Source organism: Haliaeetus leucocephalus, unplaced genomic scaffold, assembly GCF_000737465.1.
Source record: "Haliaeetus leucocephalus isolate CR32 unplaced genomic scaffold, Haliaeetus_leucocephalus-4.0 Scaffold156, whole genome shotgun sequence".
NCBI lineage: Eukaryota > Metazoa > Chordata > Aves > Accipitriformes > Accipitridae > Haliaeetus > Haliaeetus leucocephalus.
Genome location: NW_010972592.1, coordinates 76,397 through 91,648, shown reverse-complemented (window position 1 = coordinate 91,648; position 15,252 = coordinate 76,397). Strand labels below are relative to the sequence as shown.

The 15,252-nt window shown below is 37.7% G+C and overlaps 1 protein-coding gene across 3 annotated transcripts in view; it reads left to right on the top strand.

The window, feature by feature from the left end:
* The window catches only part of ESRRG (estrogen-related receptor gamma), a 351,575-nt gene extending 336,959 nt beyond the window's left edge, over positions 1 to 14,616 (top strand). For all 3 annotated transcript variants that reach the window (XM_010562134.1, XM_010562133.1, XM_010562135.1), the window contains 2 exons: positions 656 to 925; positions 12,220 to 14,616. In XM_010562134.1, the coding sequence (XP_010560436.1) occupies positions 656 to 925; positions 12,220 to 12,464 (515 nt within the window). In that variant the 3' untranslated portion in view covers positions 12,465 to 14,616. The remainder of the gene's footprint in view (positions 1 to 655; positions 926 to 12,219) is intronic.
* Positions 14,617 to 15,252: the final 636 nt, after the last annotated feature.

The window sequence follows — 15,252 nt, the reverse complement described above, 5'->3', positions numbered from 1 at the left end:
CCTCAGAAAAAGGATGGTGTGACTGCTATTCAGTTGGCACTTCAATATGCCGCCCTGTTATTTCAACAAGTGTAATAGAGGCGGGAGCCGTTACGGAAGTAATTACCATCTTTTCTGAGGAGGGTAGGTGTTACTTCTCTTTCCCCTGAGGTTAAAGTTCAAAGAGAATTTTCCTCTTTGTGATAATCACCTTAATTCTATTAAAACATCAAATCTTCACTTTTTAAAAAAGGGGGGTTTTTTTGTCTCCTAAATTATCCTTCTTGGTTTATAGTAACGATGAGCAGAGTCATCAGATCCCTGTTTCACAGCATCAGGTTTTAGAACTAAGCATGAGTATTTCAGAACAAAGGCGGCATCATACAAATCACAGACTATCACTGCAATACTCCCCAAATTAATATGTTTCTTACAGAAAGAGCCTGCAAATTCCAGATTGTTTATAACTTCATACATTGACTAGAAAACCTTTGATTTTATATTGATACACTTTCCTGTAGTAGGATGGGGAGGAGGGGCACTAAAGCAGAAGGGAGAATAATAGAGGACGTACATGTTTTATCACATTGTATATAAAAATAAATCAAAAAGAGGAGCAGATTTTTGACAAATCCAAACGTGCTTAATATTTTTCCTGTATTTTTTTCCTATTCAGGATTCTCTACTTTGTCTCTAGCTGACCAGATGAGCCTTCTGCAGAGTGCTTGGATGGAAATTTTGATTCTCGGTGTTGTATACCGGTCACTTTCTTTTGAGGATGAGCTCGTATATGCTGAAGATTATATTATGGATGAAGACCAATCCAAATTGGCAGGCCTTCTTGACCTTAACAATGCCATACTGCAGCTGGTAAAGAAGTACAAGAGCATGAAGCTGGAGAAAGAAGAGTTTGTCACCCTCAAAGCTATAGCACTTGCTAATTCAGGTTGGCAGAGTGGCATGACGGTTGCTACATTTTTAATATGTCGCTTTCTTTTTTTTTTTTCCTCCATAATACTTTCTGCATGCTTTTTTTAAACATGGGTTTAGAATAAGAAATCGCTGATCAGACTTTAGTCTAAAAGACAACAAACAAAGCAGTTCAAACTAAAAAGAACTTTCTGGTTCTAAGTAATTGTGGAATATATTCCTAAGGGAGTGGAGAATACTGCACTGTATGATTTGGAGAGTATTTTACAGGCAAAGATGCCTTCAAATGAATATAGATGTTGTTCTCCTAAATCCATTCCATAATCCAGACAGGTGTAATCATTGCAATTAAAATGAACAGAAAGGATGCATGAGGATATGCTATATACGTTCTCTTTAAAGGCAGCTACTGATTTATTTGATAGGGTGAATTCAGCATAGGGGAGGAGGGAGGAAATTCTTATTTAATCTCACAAGGACCACACCTTACCTTATGGATCCTCTGCATTTATGAGAATGCTTCTGCAAAAATTATTACCTGTGCAGCAAGGGTTAAAAATTTCAGAAAGAATTTTTTTCCTGCATTTGAATTTAAAAGTGCTGAAGCAGTGAATACTGTCAGATAAGTAAAAATCGTTTGTGCTTTGTTGTTTTTCCTTTTGTGTCTCCTTAATGCTTTATTGTGGTCTTAAGTCCCTTTTAGCATTTGCATAAAGTTCACGATAGATCCCTCTTTAATGACGTGCCGATCATTAGATACCTGTGTGTCAATAACATGCTCTGATGCTATGTTCCATTGACAGTCACACCGTGCCCCTCCATCTGCTTTTGTTTTGACCCTATCTTTGAACTTTATCTTGGTTGCTGGCCAGTAGTTTTCCCTTTAATTACAAGAAGGAAACTGTCAATAAAATCTGTTAAATGGGATGCAATGAGTGGCTTGAATGGGCGGACGGCTATTTGTTCAAATTCTGCAGCATTCAAGGTATTGACAGTTTGTTTTCTGGGGCCATATGTGACGATCAATCTCAGGCTGGGCTCAGCCGCGCTGAAAAATGAAAAACCAGATTGCTTTTGCTTACTTGTGGATGACGACTTGTGATTTGGCGCGGTCCTAGTGAGATGAGACCTTCTGCCCAAATTGCCCCCCTGAGAGCCAGGACGCGTGACTGTTTTTAGAAATAATTTTTTAATTGATTTTGTAATTAACAGTTCATCTACAATATTGATGCATGAATCCTCAGATTGATAGGAGGGAAATTGTTTTCAACAATGAAGTTGTACTTTCCTATTTGTCTTTGTAATGTGATTTAGCACTCTGCATTTTTAATTGGAAATATAATTCAAAAACATGCAAAGCCAAAATGCTTATTAGTTTCTTTGTAAAATATTCTCCACCCCACTAACTCTGCCCTTAGTTTTAGAATATTATCTTATTTCCAGAATAAACAAAATGCTGAAATGCCTCTCAAAGATCAAATTTTTTTTTAATTGAAGATTTGTTTATAATTTTTGATGATTGTAGATAGACACTAGAGGATGCTTTGCAGCTACAAGAAGGATTTTTCCCCAAATTAGTCATGCTTAATGAACAGAGCAAGCAAGTTACCTGGAATTACAAGTCTAAATTGAGAAGGTTTTTTGCATTTATTTTGATTCTGTAATTCAAAGACTGAATTAGAAATATTTGTATAGTTTACTTGATAAAAGGATAAGGGGCTAGAATATAGGGATATGGTGTTAAATACCACTCACACCTTCCCCCCCACACACACAAAATAAAGGCATGCAGTGTTTAAGTAGTAATGAAAGATACTGCTGCCAAAAAAAAGTTTAGTCATATATTGTGCATAGAGTGTTATCAAAATCATCTATAGCTTCATTAACTTTGCTGGGAATTACAACCAGGATAATGTCAGAGATAAATACAATTCAACATACTAAAATTCAGGGCACATTTAAGTGAAAAAGTTTCCTTCCCACATCTTAAAAAGAAATAAACTTGCTGTTTTAAAATGAAACTATTGCAAGGAGGCGTTAAAAAGCAGCCCAGCCATTCAACTTCCCTTTCAACAGAATGTTTTGACTGCTGACATTCAACATCTCAGCTTCAGGTTATACATGCAGCAGATACCAAACTTCTGTCAGCTGTAGCTACACTAACCTGTAGATGTAAAATAGCACCTGCAGAATTACAGCCTATCAAAAAATATCAGACCCCTAGTGTTTTAACTTAAAAATGCTGCTAAAATCAAAGCAAAATTGAAATTAAAGTAAAATCAAAGTTTTTGTCTTTTTTATAGACAAACCCAGAAATAGCTTATTTTCACATAACTATGAACTTGATTAATGTAAATGCAGCTATATCCAAAAAAAAAAAGAAAGAAAATGCCATTATAAAATCAATCGGTTAGCAATTCACATTTTAATATATTTTGTTGCTACATCTGCTTTCTTCCAAAGCTTACACTATTTATTCTTCTGGTTTAAAATATATTAGCCCTTTTATAGCTGTAGAGCAAATGGATGAAGTATAATAAGAAATCCTAGGCATTTCAGACTTTTTTGCCATATCCACACTGTCTAGAAAGATTCCCAGGTTGACTCTACTGTAAACAGTAGACAAAGATGGTTTTATAGCTCTGTATCTGTGTTAGTGATTTATGATACAGTGTCATAGTACTTTCCCTGCTAGTATATAGAAGCAGGAGGAAGAAATTGTAGATTGTCTTCATATTGATTGTATTTTGTTTGAATAAATACCACAAGCTTTGTTTTGGCCAACAAATCTCAGTATCGTGAGCATGAAAACACCCCAACTGCTAACTTTTCTTTAGGCCTACAGAGTCTATTTGTGCAGTACCTGATCTGAGATAATCCTGCCATTTGGTTTCTAAAAGGTGGGGAGGAGGAGACGTTTTTCAGGGAGATTCTGTGACAGCCGCTATCAGATGTTCCTTTTGGAGGGTTGGCCAATGCCATGCTGCTTCTATAAATTTCCAGAAATGCAAGATGTATCAACCTTGTAGATTGTCACTGATTTCAAATGGAGTGCATATAGCATCTGAAAAGTTTAAATACATACATAAGATCGCAATACTGAAATGTATAGACATTTCAGTCCTGTGCATGTTAAAGTCTCTACAGGCATGATTTCAACAGTAACATTTAATATGTAGTGCTTAATATGGAATTTTATCAGGTTAGCTTTAAACATCTGCATTGATTGGATAGTAATTAATGCAGCCTTTATGCTTGAACTCCAGAGAAATCCCTCGCACCACAGCATTGCTGTTGTCCTGTCGGGATCACAAGTCCCTTCCTTCTTTCTCTACCTTCTCTACACAAATGCAAGTAGGTACCTCGAAGCTGCAGGATGCAACTGCCCTGCGTTCCATTGCACACCGCCCAAATGAAGCAAGCTGGCACCAATGAGCACTTTGTTTACCCACGCAGAAAATCAACTTTGAATGGTTTCCAAAACATGCATGTACCAATTACTTCCTCGTGTGTAAGGGAAGGTGAAATATTTACAAAATATGTTTGAAGTGTACACGAGTGCGCACCTGCACACGTGAACGCTCCCACACAGAAAAGATGACCCGCTCGTCTCTTTTGTATTAGAAAATGCTTTCATGTATCGATTAGGTAATACTAAACAGGGAGTTGCAGGTGAGCAGTTTTTTGAAATTGCCTAATCAGTAAGGACTAAATTGTGCCTTCAGGCCAAATGTTGCAGAAGAGCTTAAGACTCACAACTGAGACCAGATTTTTAAGAGAAGCTCAGTTCCCATCTATGACCTGACATAAGGAACTAGAGTGTCAAAATACGTTAGCACATTTGAAGATCTGATCTGTGTGTATGTGCCTAATAGAATGCTGGCATCTTGAAAAATCTGACCCAAATGTGGATGCTAGGCACTTAAAAGTATAACCCTAGGTATGTATGCACTGTTGAAAATTTAATCTTAAACACTAATACTAGCTGTCCTCTGCTCACCATCACAATTTCTGGTCTCTCTTATTAACTCTCCTAAAAAACACCCAGCGCCCTTTCAGTACTGAAGGAGTTAGAACCAAGAAGTATCTTGTGCATTTTAGCATAATGAAGCACAGATCAACATTGATGCCAGTGAAGTTACATGATCATCTATCTTTGTAAAAAAATTAGTTTGTTCTTACAACTTACTTAGCTTTCCAGCCACCAAAACAGTGTAATCAGGCTATCACCATTAAATAATATTATCATAATAAAAATTAATTGGTAGAATCCTATAAATCACTTATTCCACAGAACATCATTGTTATTCCCAGTGTAGACAGTGGCTTACCTTATGTCACAACATACTGTATTTAGTTTCTAATAATGCCTATTTTTTTAATTTTATATTATTTAGTCATCTTGTTCCTGTTGGAATTCATTACCAAAATGTAGCTATTGTGAATAGGCATATATAATATATATACACACATACCTGTGTGTTACTGGTGTGCTACCAATGGGGTTTTTGCCAAATATAAATATCAAGGTCTGTTAACTCTCTCATGTAATTGTGTGTAGAGAGTGGTACAGCATAGAAACAAATTTTTAGAACAGGATGTTGCTGCTATAGTCAAAGTTTTCGTGTTGCTTGAACACAGTTTCCTCCTCATATTCCATTTTCATGTAATCAGATAGATGGCACCCACAATTCTTAGAGAAAATAAATAACTGCTACCATTTGCTTAACAATAGCATTAAGCAAATGGTAGCAGAGTTAATTAATAGTTTAATATTTCTTTTTTCTTTTTCTGGTCTAGTAACTGAATAACTTTGAGATATTAGTGAGTCTCAGGCTGCTAACATGTAAATAAGATGAAATAGGTGGGTATTATTTATGTGTTAGCAGCCTGCGACTCGCGAAGGGCAAGAAGCGAAGCCAGCCCAGCGGCCAGTGGGAGGACGGAGCCACAGGTTCCTTACTGCTGGGGCAGGACTGCAAGGGGAGCGCTGTGCGGCGTCTGCCAAGGGCCAGCTCTGTGCTGACAGGGGCATTTTCTGGGTAGGAAAGCAATGATCTGAACTGCTGTGTCACCAATGCAATTGCTAGTCTTCACTGTTACTCATCCTGCTTTTCCACAGCACTGAACTAGGGGCTCTCAATGATAATTATGGCAATTACTTATATCTCGTAGTGGATAAAAAGGATTCGGAAGCATTCATTCAACATTTTCTTTTAGTTGGTATCTTGCCCTCCTTTCCAGAGTTTTAGTAGCCTTGTTGAGTAGGTGCTCGAACCGGTTCATAGTATGCAATTTGTTCTGCATTGCAGAAATATTCCTTTATTTATTGCCCTCACTACCTACCCTAGTGGAAAGTAAGCCATTTCAGGAATAAAAAAAAAGGTAGTTTACTGTGTTTTAACTTACCTTATGCCTGTGGTTTTAGTTCACTGCTAATCCAATTAGTCCCTGAAATAAATAGGTGTGTTGCGTGGAGTAATTTCTATTCTTACTACATCTTCGTTTCCTACTGTCTTTTAAAAACTGCTTTGAGGCTTCAGTTTTCATGTCTCTTCTTAAAAGTAGGCCAAACCAGTGCAATCCAGACTAAGGCTTTGTTCACTAAAATCAATCATATAAGCCTTTGTTTTACTTTTTTGGTTTCCACTGCCTATAATTCCTATGGACAAGGAATTCTTAATTTACTCCTCTTCAACTTCCAACATAAATTTCAATTCAATTGTCTGTTTCCAATAGAATAATCCGGATGTCAGACCATTTTTGCCATCATCTTTTGCAAGGGAAAATAATTCTGGTTTTCTATGTGCTTGTCTCTTAGACTAACCATGCAGACCCCAGCAAATAGTTCTGTTCAGGAAAGACAGGCAAATAGGTGGTCAAAATTAAGTATATTTGTTGACCCTACACAGGAAGGACCAAAGTAAGTATCTGGGGCAATTTCAATTCTAGACTGGAAAAGGATGGGAATTCTTGCTGGGTGAGGGAACCAAGAACCTAGTTTGATTTGCTATTGACAATTTCCATGGGTTGCTTCTATCTTAAGCGATATGCTTTTTAAAATGTTACTGTGTTGTGTTTCTCATAAAAATGACACAGAAACACAATGTGGGCAGGCACTTTGCAAAAATGTAAGTTGCCCTGTGTAAATCTGGCATACATTTCGGGCAGGAGACGAAGGGGTTCTGTAATTCTGAGAAAAGTTGACCCGTCAGTAAACGCTGAGGTGTTTTTTGTGGGGTTTTTGGATTGGCAATACAATCTAGATAATAAATTCCTCTCACTTGAGACATAATCCAGATTAGGATTTTGTTGTACTTACGTAAAGCAAAAAACCATTTTGCCTGCTGTTCTTACTCTTCATTCCATCCAATTCTTCCAGGATCCTACAACTTTCTAACCTGATTTATCCAATTTGGGTTTGTGAACTGCTCAGCTATACAGAATCACAAATGTCACAACGATTGCTGTCTTTCAAGTACTTGTTGATATTTGCCTCTCTGATGTGCTTTCTCAACATCTTAATGTGTGCATTCACTGCTGCATACTCCCTGCTGCTTGATTCACTATAATAATTTCCTCCTTTATGCTGCCTGATTTTTCTGAAATGAAGAAATACTATATTTGAGACTCTGGGTTTCTACCGCTTCTTAGTGATGTTATATACAAAATACATACATACCAACCTTTAACTTTCCTCAGAGCAGTATTTTGAGAGGTTTCCTTGCCCTCAGTTCAGGTGCTTTCCAATCCTTAGCTAGTTGTCACCCTTTGTGGTGTGTTCTAAACGATTCCTGGGTGGCTGAATGTTGGTTTGCTGCATTTGAGATGAAGCTTGAATTGTAAACGAGGTAAATTGTAATCTGAATTTCTGTCTGGACCTTGTGGTGTTTTTCTTGCATGAGAACTCTAGTTTTCTCCCATTTCTGCACAACTATACAATCAATTGGCTGATCAGAAGAGGTACAATTCTATTTTCCCATCCCGTGATGGTGAAAGAAGGCATTTGCAAGGATAGGACGAGATTCTCCAAGCATAGCTCAATGAGTCAGTGTCCTCATTTGTTGATCTCACTCTCTCTTATCGCAGCACAATCAGTAACAACTTTCCCCCCTGCTAGACTGAAATCCAGTGTTCTCAGCAGCATGTTGTATCAACAAGTCTTGTGTTTGTCTGTTGAGCTCTTCAGTTTCACCAGCCTGGGATCCTTTTTTTTGCAGGGCATTTACTATCAACTCCTGCTTGCTTTCAAATGACAACACTTTCAAATTGCCTTGTTTAATTTCATTGTTTATATAGGCACTGATTTTTAAGTGTATTACATGTGAGTATAGGTTTCCTCTGGATATTACCTGTGTAGGATGTAATTGTAAATAATTCAGACTGTCTACAAAGCCACTGGAAAAAAAAAAAACCCAAACAACCCAAAACAAAAGAAAAGGGTTTTTCTTGGTATAGGAGGAACATTCAAAATCTTTGTATGTAACTTATAATTCAGTTTCATATTGTCTGTGGAATTACTTCTTTATTTCTGGATTGTCACACAGACTCTGCATTTCCTTAAATTATAGTGGTTCTTGTTGACATTGCCCTTTCTTACTAGTGAGGATTGGGTTTATCAGCAATAAGTTAACCTGCTCTGAATTCACTTCTACATCTGCCAGTCTGTAGTTACTGAAAAGATTTCTCTTTTCTTTTATTTTTCCTCCTCTTTTCCCCTTGGCTAGTTCAGCGTTTTAAACCATTTTCCTTATTTTCAAAGGCTTATGCCTGAGGGATTAAGATCTACATTCGTTTAATATCGGGAATAAAGTGGAAGTTCCAGACTGCAAGGCTAAAACTTGAAGAAGAATCTTTGTAGAGATTAATATTTTCCTGAGCAATCTGTGAGCTGAATCATGGTCTAATTAAATAGCACAGATTTAGTGAGTTTGCATTTAAACATTAGCAGACCCTAGAATGGGTAAAGCTGAAATTAGTTTGAATCTTTTCTGTAAATGGGAAGTTAAATTATCATGGTAATTTGATTAAATCATTTTTAAATCTTCCAAGCTAAATCACCATTTTTAAAGAACAGTTTGAAGTCTTAATCACTGTTTGGAAGTGCCCCTCTCTGCTCTTTCTTCTTACCCCGTTTCCTGTGACAAAATCTGTTTCCCAAGGCACAGCTTCCTGAACTGCTCCGTGAACCACTGTTTGGCAGCGGAGTGCTCGCATTAGGCCAGCGGAGAGCTGGCTGGTCACATTCTTCCCAGCTGTTCAATTGATTTCAAAGACAGCAACAAATACATTAAAGGCTTTACTACTATCACTTTTGCATGTAAGCAATTGCTCTGTTTACCAGAGGGATGGTATGCAATCACCCCCGCAAGGGGAGAGTAAGATCCCGTGGTTTGAGATGTTGTCCACACAGTGGAAGAGTTTGAGAGCATGGAGTGTAATAGCTGTATCAGAGGGCATTTTTTGATTCACCTTCAGTTCTTGCGTTTTCTAGGGGTGTTCTCTTCCTCTTTTCCCTCCTCACTCAGTTTCTGTGTAAGAAATATGTAGAGCATAGGTATTCCTAACACTGGAGGCCAAATAGCTATCCAAACTGCAGAGCTAAAGATCTCAGGAAGTTTCATCTCTCTGTGAAAAATATATTAGTCTGGACTCCATCAGTCTTATCTTCAAACTCAAACATGGTTGCAGTTACAAATTCTGATTCTGGGAAGAATCAGACCTGTTTTGTACAGGTTTAAAAACTAAACATTTATAGTCAGGTCCTCCGGCAAGACCCGGCTCTTTATGCAGTATGGTGTAAAAAAAAATCACAAGAACAGTCAGTCTTTGACTCGCCGAGCATTTGTTGCTGATAAAATGCTCCTATTTGGTTCCCCAGCAAATCTGGCCCTGGAACTGTGGGTCTGGGGGGAGGAGGAAAAGATGTGTAATTTCTGCACAAACTGTGCATGGTTTATGGAAAAACTATTTGGAGTAGCACATCGTGTGTTCTATAGCAGAATGATGAATGTCCAAGGACTTGGTAAAGAGTCAGGGAGTAAAGATGACAATTTGTTTGGAGTTTGCATTCCAGATTAAGCCCAGTGGCTGGACACTATGCTTAAGACATCAGTCACGTTTGTGTATGTGTGTTAGCATGTCTGTAGCGATTACATCTGTTTGTAGGACACAGAATTCAGGGATTTTCCTTTATTGACACAGAATTATTTAATAGAATTGCCGTATTAGAAAACTATCAAAAATGTATGGATTTGGGGAATGGTCTCACATTAATTAGAACTGAATTTTGCTAGAGGTAATATTTCCCTGCAATCTTTTTTAAAACATAGTAGCCTTCTTTTTCCCTGAGATACTTTTGTGTTTCTCTGCTTTCAGCACAGTGCACCTTGATGCACAGTATCACATCCCTGCAGCGTGTGTCTTAACTGCATGCTTCTTAGAGCATGTATTCGCTAAGACTCAGAATTATTAAACATGTAAAATTCCCATAGGACTCCATTATGTGTAATTAACAGATAAACTGTCATCAGAATCAATAGAACGTGCTAAATGATCCAAACTTGTATATAATTAAGTGTCTGTTTTAGAGCTGGAGCTGTAACTTTTATTTTTTTCTTTTCAATTTGCACATTTGTTTTGACAATAGAAGCTGGAACATTTTTGTTAACCTGTTACTTACTGGTTTGTGTTTTAGTTTACATGTTTGCGTTTGAAAAGAGAGAGGTATTTACTATCTGGCCTAATTATCTGAGGAACTAGTTGCACGCCAGCTTTCAGGAAATGAATCTTAGATGCATCTTAATTCACTGAATGTAATTCAGATATTTGAAGCACGTGCAAAATTTGATGTTGTTATCATCAACAGGGTAAAACATGAGGCTCCGTCAAAATACTGATGCAGGGCATCAGACTGCTTAATACAGGGCTTGGAAACGATGATAGCAGTGGGTTCTTTATCATCCAACTCCTCAGTCATTACTCTGTCTGGGAACAGGAGCTTTATTCCAAAAGCAAAAATTAAGATGCAAAGCAGCGTTGTACTAACTAGAGTTTGCAAGGATATACCTTAATAATGCCATGTCCCAGTTTCACCCTGAGCTAAGCTTGCACAGTGTAGCCTGTCCCTAGGACTGGTACCCCTTGCAGCAGTTATATTTTCATATGGTGTTTTATTGGCTCTGTAAGTCTGTTGACGCCCCAAATTTTGGTAGCTGATAGGGGCTGTTTGGTGGCCTCTTTCACCTATGACTGCTCTTTCTTACTTGCCTTCACCTCACTTTGGACCATATCGGGGGGGGGGGGGGGGGGGGTTTTAGGACTCCATAAAAGTCAGAGAATTAGGGCTGCTCATCTGAAGTCATCTCAGCGTGGTCCAGTAACTGCCTGTTCTCAGGGACATCTTCCCTTTCTGTATCTATGCTGTTGAGGGTTTTACAGTTATTTCAGTTAGGTCTTTTCTTTTTATTTCACACTTCCATTGCTTTAATCTTTCTGGGTCATGTAGCAGTTTAGTTTCGTTCCTGGTGTGCATTGTGTCTAGGCTTGTCACTCAGTACTTGCACCACCAAAACATCTCACCTGGAAAGGAACAGGGTGAGGTGCTTGCTTTGAGTGATTTAGAAAAAAATGCAAAACCCCAACAATAACAAGATAAACCACCCTCTGAGTGGGTGTGAGAGAGGGATTACACCTTGTAGGAGATCTTAGCTTCACAGAACAAAAGCTGTTCGGGAACATGCTAAGTGTTGCCTGTCTGTCTGAATGTGCCTGAGGGAGAAAAAATTTGCTAAACCGATCAGGAAATCACATCAAACCTGCTTTTCCCTTGTGTCAGTGCAGTGGTTCTAATCCCGCGATTAGCGTCTCTGAGCAGCGGGTAACGGCCATGGCTTCCAACTCCACAGCCTTGGAGCCTGACACAGAATTTTACCGAGCTTTTCAGTAGCAAGGCAGTCATTCTTGCTTCCCTGATAAAACGCAGACCTCAATTCATACAGCCCTTTGGCACTATCGTTTCTTCAAAGCAGTGACTGTAAGAGATGGTTTATGGAGCAGCGAGGGTGACCGTTTTACTTGTTTGAGGAGGATGAGGAGAAGGGATTACTTACACAAGAGTTAATTATACATTTGTAGTTCCACAGTGGTTCCAGATATTTCCCTGAAGGTCAATATAGAAATTAGTGGGTAATTATCTTCCTTCTTTGTGAAAGAGGATGGACAGAACCAGTGAAAGTGGTGTGCAGCCGTAGCGGTATCTGACTTTTGGCACACCAAACTGAAACCTCCTGTTGCTCCTTTGTTTTGCAGACTCAATGCACATAGAGGATGTTGAGGCAGTGCAGAAACTTCAGGATGTCTTACATGAGGCTCTGCAGGATTACGAGGCCGGGCAGCACATGGAAGACCCACGTCGCGCAGGCAAGATGTTGATGACTCTCCCGCTTCTGAGGCAAACCTCCACCAAGGCTGTGCAGCATTTCTACAACATCAAACTGGAAGGCAAAGTCCCCATGCACAAACTTTTTTTGGAAATGCTGGAGGCCAAGGTCTGACTAAAGCATCATGGGCTTCCCCATCATGCACGTTTTAAAAAAAAAAAAAAAAAAAAAAAAAAAGGGAAAATAAACACGATAATAATGGCAAAGAAACTTAGTGTTTAATTAAGGAAAAAATGACTGCACTGATATTTAGCAGCAAGACTGTGAAGCAGCTTTCAACTTTTTCTTCTGTGTCTTTCTGATGCAGTTTTTCTTTTCCTTTTCCTTTTCTCTCTTTTCCTTTCTGTTCTTTCCTTTCCTTTTTCCTTTTCTCTTTTTTCTTTGCTGCTGAACTTTTTAAAAGAGGTCTCTAATTGAAGAGAGATGGAAGCCAGGCCTGCCAAAGGATGGAAATCCATAATATGGATGCCAGTGAACTTATTATGAACCATAATGTCCCCAATGACAAAGGAATCAAAGAGAGAACCACCGTACCTAGCAGTACAGTACAACACGATGAACTGACTGAATGCAGTATTAGATTTCATAGGAGCAGCCTCTAATTAGACGACTAAGCGACGATGCATCGGCTGCTTCTTATCATTGCATTTTCCATCTAGATCAGTTACAGCCATTTGATTCCTTAATTGTTTTTTCAAGTCTTCCAGATATTTCTTAGGTTAGCTACAATGTAACTTTTTCAGGGAATAGTTTAAGCTTTATTCATTCATGCAATACTAAAGAGAAAGAAATACTGCATTTTTGTGCTGGCTTGAACAATGATGAACAATAATGAAGGACAAATGAATCCTGAAGGAAGATTTTTTTAAATGTTTTGTTTCTTCTTACTAACGGAGATTTTTTTGTACCAGCTTTACCAGTTTTCAGCCATTTATTAATGTGGGAATTTACCTTACTAAAGCAATAGTCGAAGGGAAGGTGCATATTATCACGGATGCAATTTATGTTGTGTGCCAGTCTGGTCCAAAACATCCAGTTTCTTAACATGAGCTCCAGTTTATAACTAAATGTTCACTGACTCAAAGGATTAGATTACACCTACAGTATATCCGAGTAGTCTAACATATAAATACTCCATGTCAAATACCAATCTGTAACGGTGTTAGGAGACAGCGACTGTACAAAGGTATAGTTGCTACATGATTTCTAACTGCTTCAGTTGCAAATGAATGAGATACTGCCTGTTTGCAAAATTATAACCTCACACGCAGAAAAACCCTATGAACCAATAGTAGCTTAGAGGCAATAAGGCAAATGCCGACGTTTGCAAAATTAAGAAATCAGAGTAGTAGACTTCTGACCAAATTGAAGAATTTAACACTTCTATACCTTATTTATTGATTTAGATTTTATTTTGTAAATGGCAATCTTTAACAAGTAGCTAAACCAGTATATGTGCTTTTCAACCAGTATTGTCACAGCATGAAAGTCAGTCAGTTTCAAGACTGTTACGAGGTGTAATCTAATGTATAAACCGATTAGATGCCCCCAGAAAACTACAGTCGCTAAATAACCAATAAACAATAACCTCCATCAAATGCTATACCAATGTACCAGTGTTAGTAGCTGCTCCCTGTACTATGTGAACATCTTTATTCTATGTACACAGATGTAATTAAAATTGTAATCCTAACAAACAAAAGAAATGTAGTTCAGCTTTTCAATGTTTCATGTTTGCTGTGCTTTTCTGAATTTTTATGTTGCATTCAAAGACTGTTGTCTTGTTCTTCTTGTGGTGTTTGGATTCTTGTGGTGTGTGCTTATAGACACAGGGTAGAATTAGAGACAATATTGGATGTACAATTCCTCAGGAGATTACAGTAGTATATTCTATTCCTTACTGGTAATAAGGTTCTTCCTAGTAATAATTAAGAGATCAAAACTCCAAACAAATACTCGTTATGAACAGATACACACTGAAATCATAATATTTTCAAAACAAGGGATAATTTCTGTAACAGTTTATTATAGAATACCAATGTATAGCTTAGAAATAAAACTTTGAATATTTCAAGATTATAGATAAGTCTAATTTTTAAACGCTGTAAATATAGCTTTTATTCAATCATCTCTCAGATGTTGTTATTAACTCGCTCTGTGTTGTTGCAAAACTTTTTTGGTGCGGACAAGTTTCCAAAACTATTGCTACGTTGTGTGCTTTAAACAAAATAACAATGGGCTGATGCTCCATCGGCCTTGTGCTAGGAAAAAAAAACTGTGTATCTATCATTAGCTATATGGGACTATATTGTAGATTGTGTTTTCTCAGTAGAGAAGTGACTGTAGTGTGATTCTAGGTAAATCATCATTAGCAATTCATTCAGATGGTCAATAACTTGAAATTTATAGCTGTGATAGGAGTTCAGAAATTGGCACATCCCTTTTGAAAAATGTCAAAAAAAAAAAAATACAACTCCTGGGAAAAAGGTGCTGATTCTATAAGATTATTTATATATGTAAGAGTGCAAAAAAGAAGTTTATTTTCCAGAAAGTTTGTGCAGGGTTTAAGTTGCTACTGTTCAAGTACACTATATATATATAAATATATAATATAAATATTGTTTTTGCTGTATCACATTAAAGAACTTGGGCTTCAGGGTCAAAAGCCAATCGACTAGAAGTATACAAAAACACACAAAAAATGGAGATGTGTTAAAGGCACACGGTGCAAACTTTAGTTTTCATTTTCTGTAATTTTTTGGAGCTGCAAAAGAACAAGTATCTCAAGACTGTAAAAGCATTACCTGAAACATAGCTAAAAGAACTGCACGGGCTTTATAATGTTGTTCATCTTAAACCTTGCTGGAGAAGAGTTCTTTCAAGACCACTTACTTAATGTGAA